The sequence below is a fragment of the Oncorhynchus gorbuscha genome, linkage group LG14 (genome assembly GCF_021184085.1).
Source record: "Oncorhynchus gorbuscha isolate QuinsamMale2020 ecotype Even-year linkage group LG14, OgorEven_v1.0, whole genome shotgun sequence".
Classification (NCBI taxonomy): Eukaryota; Metazoa; Chordata; class Actinopteri; order Salmoniformes; family Salmonidae; genus Oncorhynchus; species Oncorhynchus gorbuscha.
The window spans coordinates 3,475,347-3,482,610 of record NC_060186.1 but is presented as its reverse complement, the minus strand read 5'-3'; the positions used below and the strand labels follow the sequence as shown (position 1 = coordinate 3,482,610).

At 51.9% G+C, this 7,264-nt stretch overlaps 1 protein-coding gene across 1 annotated transcript in view; it reads right to left on the bottom strand.

The window, feature by feature from the left end:
- The window catches only part of LOC123995982 (TBC1 domain family member 15-like), a 90,886-nt gene that overhangs the window by 46,405 nt on the left and 37,217 nt on the right, over positions 1–7,264 (bottom strand). Inside the window, exon 7 of the mRNA XM_046299632.1 lies at positions 5,646–5,846. Coding sequence (XP_046155588.1) covers positions 5,646–5,846 — 201 coding nt within the window. The remainder of the gene's footprint in view (positions 1–5,645; positions 5,847–7,264) is intronic.

The following is a 7,264-nucleotide window of genomic DNA, read 5'->3' as shown; positions in this document are numbered from 1 at the left end:
TCCAACATCCAGCCAGCCAAATACAAAACAAGATGGCGCTATTTTGTTACGCCTTCATTGGAAAATAACTAGAAAGAGATTTAGGAAGAACTTTTCTCACGTCTGAAGGTGTTAATCAGAACAAGAGAGAGAATCCCATTCAGTGGCTTCAGATTAATACTCAGACCCCTCGACTTTATCCGCATGTTGTAACGTTACAGCCTTATTCTAAAATGGATTATATCATTTCATCCCCCTCATCAAGCTATACACAATACCCCATAGTGACAAAGCCAAAACAAGTTAACATTTTTAGAAAAAAATGTGAAACACAATAAAACACTGACGTTTGACATTACCAGAAGTATTCAGACCCTTTACTCAGTCCTGTGTTGAAGCATCTGTGTCAGCGATTACAGCCTCCAGTCTTCTTGGGTATGACGCTACAAGCTTGGCACACCTGTATTTGGGGAGTTTCTCCCATTCTTCTATGCAGATCCTCTCAAGCTCTGTCAGGTTGGATGGGGAGTGTTGCTGCACAGATATTTTCAGGTCTCTCCAGAGACGTCTGGGCTCTGGCTGGGCCACTCAGACATTCAGAGACCCAAAGACACTCCTGCATTGTCTTGGCTGTGTGCTTCTGGATTGTCATCAAGGATCTCTCTGTAGGATCTCTGTGGTCCGTTCATCTTTCCCTTGATCCTGACTAGTCTCCCAGTCCCTGAAAAACATCCCCAGAGCATGATGCTGCCACCACTATGCTTCACCGTAGGGATGGTGCCTGGTTTCCTCCAGATGTGACGCTTGGCATTCAGGCCAAAGAGTTCAATCTTGGTTTCATCAGACCAGACAAATCTTGTTTCTCCTGGTCTGAGAGTCTTTTAGGTACCTTTTGGCAAACTCCAAGCAGTCTGTCATGTGCCTTTTACTGAGGAGTGGCTTCCATCTGACCACTCTACCATAAAGGCCTGATTGGTAGAGTGCTGCAGAGATGGTTGTTCTTCTGGAACTGTGGAGCTCTGTCAGAGTGACCATCGGGTTCTTGGTCACCTCCCTGACCAAGGCCCTTCTCCCCCAATTTGCTCAGTTTGGCCGGGCGACCAAACCCTGGTGGTTCCAAACTACCTCCATTTAATAATGATGAAGGCCACGGTGTTCTTGGGGACCTTCAAAGCTGCATATCTGATCAACTTTGTGTGGCTCTTTATACAGAGGTTGTTTTAAAAACAGGTAAAGTAGCATATTTACACTATTGATCTTTCTCCCTCTTTTCTAATGATTTCCACAAGGTAATAAAGTGGCCAGCCAGGAGGTTCATGGAATCAAAATCTAATTAAAAAATCTGCCGTGCGTTGCATTCCTCCGCGACTCAGAGGTTACACTCTGCATCATCAGCCAATCGAAGTGCGTGTGTGTGTGTGTGTGTGAGAAAGAGGTCTAATTTATTTACTATTTACTCACCACAGATCTATTTAAATAATGTTTAAAACCTTTATTTAATCCAGTTAGATTGAGAGCACATGGCGCTCGCAATGCCAAGTGTCCTTGGTTAGAGTTTCGCTGCAGCCTCCCATATGTTACATTTATGCACACTACTGTAAGTCTGTACCTGATAAAAGCATCTGCTAAATGGGATAGGGGATACGTAGTCAGTTGAGGACAACAGTCCTGATGTTGAAAGAGGAGACCTAGTCAGTTGAGGACAACAGTCCTGCTGTTGAAAGAGGAGACCTAGTCAGTTGAGGACAACAGTCCTGCTGTTGAAAGAGGAGACCTAGTCAGTTGAGGACAACAGTCCTGCTGTTGAGACCTGTTGACAACAGTCCTGCTGTTGAAAGAGAGACCTAGTCAGTTGAGGACAACAGTCCTGCTGTTGAAAGAGGAGACCTAGTCAGTTGAGGACAACAGTCCTGCTGTTGAAAGAGGAGACCTAGTCAGTTGAGGACAACAGTCCTGCTGTTGAAAGAGGAGACCTAGTCAGTTGAGGACAACAGAGGAGACCTAGTCAGTTGAGGACAACAGTCCTGCTGTTGAAAGAGGAGACCTAGTCAGTTGAGGACAACAGTCCTGCTGTTGAAAGAGGAGACCTAGTCAGTTGAGGACAACAGTCCTGCTGTTGAAAGAGGAGACCTAGTCAGTTGAGGACAACAGTCCTGCTGTTGAAAGAGGAGACCTAGTCAGTTGAGGACAACAGTCTTGACACCGCCCCTAACACCGCCGCCGCCTCCCCCTGTTGAAAGAGGAGACCTAGTCAGTTGAGGACAACAGTCCGCCTCCCCTAACCCTACCCGCCGCCTCCCCCTAACCCTACCCGCCGCCTCCCCCTCACCGCCTCCCCTAACCCTACCCCCCTAACCCTACCCGCCGCCGCCTCCCCTAACCCTACCCCGCCTCCCCGCCTACCGGCCGCCTCCCCTAACCCTACCCGCCGCCTCCCCCTAACCCTACCCGCCGCCCCCCTAACCCTCACCGCCGCCTCCCCCTCACCGCCGCCTCCCCCTAACCCTACCCGCCGCCTCCCCCTCACCCTACCCGCCCCCCTAACCCTACCCGCCGCCTCCCCTAACCCTACCGCCGCCTCCCCCTAACCCTACCCGCCGCCTCCCCTAACCCTACCCGCCGCCTCCCCCTAACCCTACCCGCCGCCTCCCCCTCACCGCCGCCTCCCCCTAACCCTACCGGCCGCCTCCCCCTAACCCTACCTGCTGCCTCCCCCTAACCCTACCTGCCGCCTCCCCCTAACCCTACCTGCTGCCTCATGGCACATATTATGACAGAGCACTCTGTTGGTCATGAGGTTTAATAATAACAGTAATAATATATGAATAATAAATAAATATAGTGCACTCTTTATTTATTATTCATATATTGATCCCTGAGAACACGTTCTCTATTACAGTAACACCAAGATGGAAGATTAGAGCCAGGAGGAGGTGATACAGACCTACCGACTACCTACCCCACCCCCACTCTGTCCCGCAGACCTACCAACGTCCCCCCCCCACACTCTGTCCCACCGACGTCCCCACACTCTGTCCCACCGACGTCCCCACACTCTGTCCCACCGACGTCCCCACACTCTGTCCCACCGACGTCCCCACACTCTGTCCCACCGACGTCCCCACACTCTGTCCCACCGACGTCCCCACACTCTGTCCCACCGACGTCCCCACACTCTGTCCCACCGACGTCCCCACCTCTGTCCCACCGACGTCCCCACACTCCCCACCGACGTCCCCCACCGACGTCCCCACACTCTGTCCCACCGACGTCCCCACACTCTGTCCCACCGACGTCCCCACACTCTGTCCCACCGACGTCCCCACACTCTGTCCCCACACTCTGTCCCATAAACCTACCGATGTCCCCACACTCTGTCCCATAAACCTACTGAGAAACAAAGTTCAAACCACATTTAAGTGGATTTCACATTTCCAGCCATTTCTGAGAAGCACAGCGAGTGTGACTTTGCCATTCCACTGAGTGGGTTGTGTGGGGTGACTATCCCTATGTTTAGCAAAGCACATGTCATCCAACATCACACTCAACCACACCTGTGGAGAGGAGAGGAGGCAAGCTAGCAGCGCATGTTGCCTTGGCAACGCTGAGAGCAGAGGGTCACTTATAATTAAAACAGAGAGGCAATTAGAGAGGAACTGGGTGGCTGTTACCACAACCTCCTGGTTTAATGGAGACAGACGGTAGAGCTGTGTCTGTGTGAGGAAGAAGGGAACTTCTGGCTGAGAGTCGCATCTAGCCAGTCTGCTCGGGTCCTGGCTGAGAGTTCCATCTAGCCAGTCTGCTCGGGTCCTGGCTGAGAGTCCCATCTAGCCAGTCTGCTCGGGTCCTGGCTAAGAGTTCCATCTAGCCAGTCTGCTCGGGTCCTGGCTAAGAGTCCCATCTAGCCAGTCTGCTCGGGTCCTGGCTGAGAGTCCCATCTAGCCAGTCTGCTCGGGTCCTGGCTGAGAGTCCCATCTAGCCAGTCTGCTCGGGTCCTGGCTGAGAGTCCCATCTAGCCAGTCTGCTCGGGTCCTGGCTGAGAGTCCCATCTAGCCAGTCTGCTCGGGTCCTGGCTGAGAGTCCCATCTAGCCAGTCTGCTTGGGTCCTGGCCGAGAGTCCCATCTAGCCAGTGAGACAGGTGGGCACAAGGCAGTAAGCAGCCGTGCTTCACATCTCACAAGATTACTACAGCATGTCATATTGATGTGGTTCTGGAGATGTTAAACGCGGTCAGATCTGATCGCCTGTATGTGTTTTCTCCAAGACTGTATTGACGCTTTGCCTATTTGATGGTTCGACGCAGGGCATAGTGAGATTTCTTATAAGCTTCCGGGTTAGAGTCCCGCACCTTGAAAGCGGCAGCTCTACCCTTCAGCTCAGTGCGAATGTTACCTGAAGTCCATGGCTTCTGGTTGTGGTATGTACGTACAGTCACTGTGGGGACGACGTCCTCAATGCACTAATTGATAAAGCCAGTGACTGTTGTGGTGTATTCCTCAATGTCATCAGTAGAATCCCAGAACATGTTCCAGTCTGTGATAGCAACATAGTCCTGTAGTTTAGCATCTGATTCATCTGACCATTTTCTTTATAGACCGAGTCACTGGGGCTTCCTGCTTTAATTTTTGCTTGTAAGCAGGAATCAGAAGGATAGAGTTGTGGTGGGATTTACCAAATGGAGGGAGAGGGAGAGCTTTGTACGCGTCTCTGTGTGTGGTGATCAGGTGATCTAGAGTACAGGTGATCTAGAGTACAGGTGATCTAGAGTACAAGTGATCTAGATTACAGGTGATCTAGATTACAGGTGATCTAGAGTACAGGTGATCTAGAGTACAGGTGATCTAGAGTACAGGTGATCTAGAGTACAGCTAGCTGTATATCCATGTCGTCATTCAGTCACGATTCCGTGAAACATAGGATATTAGTTTTTGATGTCCCGTTGGTAGGATATTCATGATCGTACGTCGCCTAATTTATTGTCCAACGATTGTACGTTGGCGAGTACTATTTAAGGTAATGGCAGCTTTCCCACGCACCTTCTGCGGATCCTCACAAGGCGTCCTTGCTCAGTGTCCTCTGTACCTGCGTCTCTTCCTCTTGCAAATAACGGGGATGTTGGCCTTGTCGGGTGTTCGGAGAATGTCCTGTTGCGTCTGCTTGTTGAAGAAAAAAAATATTTGTCTAATCCGAGGTGAGTGATCGCCGTCCTGATATCCAGAAGCTCTTTGTCTAATCCGAGGTGAGTGATCGCCGTCCTGATATCCAGAAGCTCTTTGTCTAATCCGAGGTGAGTGATCGCCGTCCTGATATCCAGAAGCTCTTTGTCTAATCCGAGGTGAGTGATCGATGTCCTGATATCCAGAAGCTCTTTGTCTAATCCAAGGTGAGTGATCGCTGACCTGATATCCAGAAGCCCTTTGTCTAATCCGAGGTGAGTGATCGCTGACCTGATATCCAGAAGCTCTTTTTTTGCCGTAAAATGCAGTTGCAGAAACATTACGTACAAAATAAGTTACAAATAACACGAGAAAAAAAACATAACAGCACAATTGGTTGGGCGCAAGTAAAACTGCTGCCATTACTTCCGGCGCCATTTTTAAATTCCAGAGTGAGTGTGAGTGTGTGTGAGTATGTGCGTTCATTCCCAGTGTCTACTCTGACTCACCCTGGTGATAACCTCAAAGCCTGGTTCCTCCAGCTGGTTGATGTCCAGACCAGGTATGGCCTCATTCAGCAGGTCAGCCACCTCCCCGACAGGCCTCTGCTTCAGTAGCACCGTGTCTGGACCCCGGAACGCATCATACAGGTAGTTGGTCACCTTGGAGAAACCACCCAGCGTAGTGGTGACTGGGTCCTGAGAAAACTTCTGGTGGGGGAGAGGGGGGAGAGAGAGGGAGAAGGAGAGGAGGAGAGACGAGGAGAGAGGGAGAAGGAGAGAGGGAGAAGGAGAGAGAGAGTTGATTGAGGGAGAAGGAGAGAGAGAGTTGATTGAGGGAGAAGGAGAGCGGAGGAGATTGAGGGAGAAGAGGGAGAGCGGAGGGGGAGAGAGGGAGAAAAATGAAGAAGATTGGGGGGAGAGAGGGGGAGAGATGGAGAAGGGAGAAGGAGAGAGAGGAGAGAAGGAGAGGGAGAAGGAGGAGAGAGTTGATTGAGGGAGAAGGAGAGACGAGGAGAGCGGTTGATTGAGGGGAGAAGGAGAGAGAGGGTTGATTGAGGGGAGGAGAGGGGTGAAGGAAGAGGGTGAGGAGAGAGGGTGAAGAAGAGAGGGTGAAAGAATGAAGAAGAGAGGGGGAGATGCAGGAGAGGAGGAGAGAGGGAGAAGGAGAGAGGGGAGGAGAGAGGGTGAAGGAGAGAGGGTGAAGGAGAGAGGGTGAAGGAGAGAGGGTGAAGGAGAGAGGGTGAAGGAGAGAGAAGGAGAGAGGAGGAGAGAGGGAGAAGGAGAGAGAGAGGAGATTGGGGGGAGGGGGAGAGAGAGGGTGAAGGAGAGAGGAGGAGAGAGGGTGAAGGAGAGAAGGGAGAAGGAGAGAGGGTGAAGGGAGAGAGTTGGAGAAGGAGGAGAGAGTTGATTGAGGGGAGAGGGGTAAAGCAGGAGAGGGAGAGAGGAGAGAGGGTGAAGGAGATTGGGGGTGAAGGGAGAGATGGAGAAGGAGAGAGGGTGAAGGAGAGAGGGTGAAGGGAGAGAGGGTGAAGGGAGAAGAAGGAGAGCGGGAGAGGAGAGACGAGGAGAGCGGAGGAGAGAGGGTGAAGGAGAGCGGAGGAGAGAGGGTGAAGGAGAGAGGGTGAAGGAGAGAGGGTGAAGGAGAGAGGGTGAAGGAGAGAGGGTGCAGGAGAGAGGGGCAGGAGAGAGGGTGAAGGAGAGAGGGAGAGGAGAGAGAGGTGAGGAGAGAGGGAGGAGAGAGAGAGGGGAAGGAGAGAGGGTGAAGAGGAGAAGGAGAAGGAGAGAGTTGATTGGGGGAGAGAGGGAGTAAAGCAGAACAGGGGAGAGAGAGAGAGGAGAGGAAAAATGAAGAAGAGCGGAGGGGGGATGAGAGGGGGGAGAGATGGAGAAGGAGAGAGGAAGGGAGAGGGAGATGGAGAAGGAGAGAGGGGAGAAGAGAGGGAGAAGGAGAGAGGGAGAAGGAGAGCGGAGGAGAGAGGGAGAAGGAGAGAGAGGATTGGGGGAGAGAGGGAGAAGGAGGGGAGAGGAGAAGAGAGGGAGAAGAAGATTGGGGGATGAGGAGGGGGAGAGAGGGAGAAGGAGAGAGGGGGAGAGATGGAGAAGGAGAGAGGGAGAAGAGAGGGAGA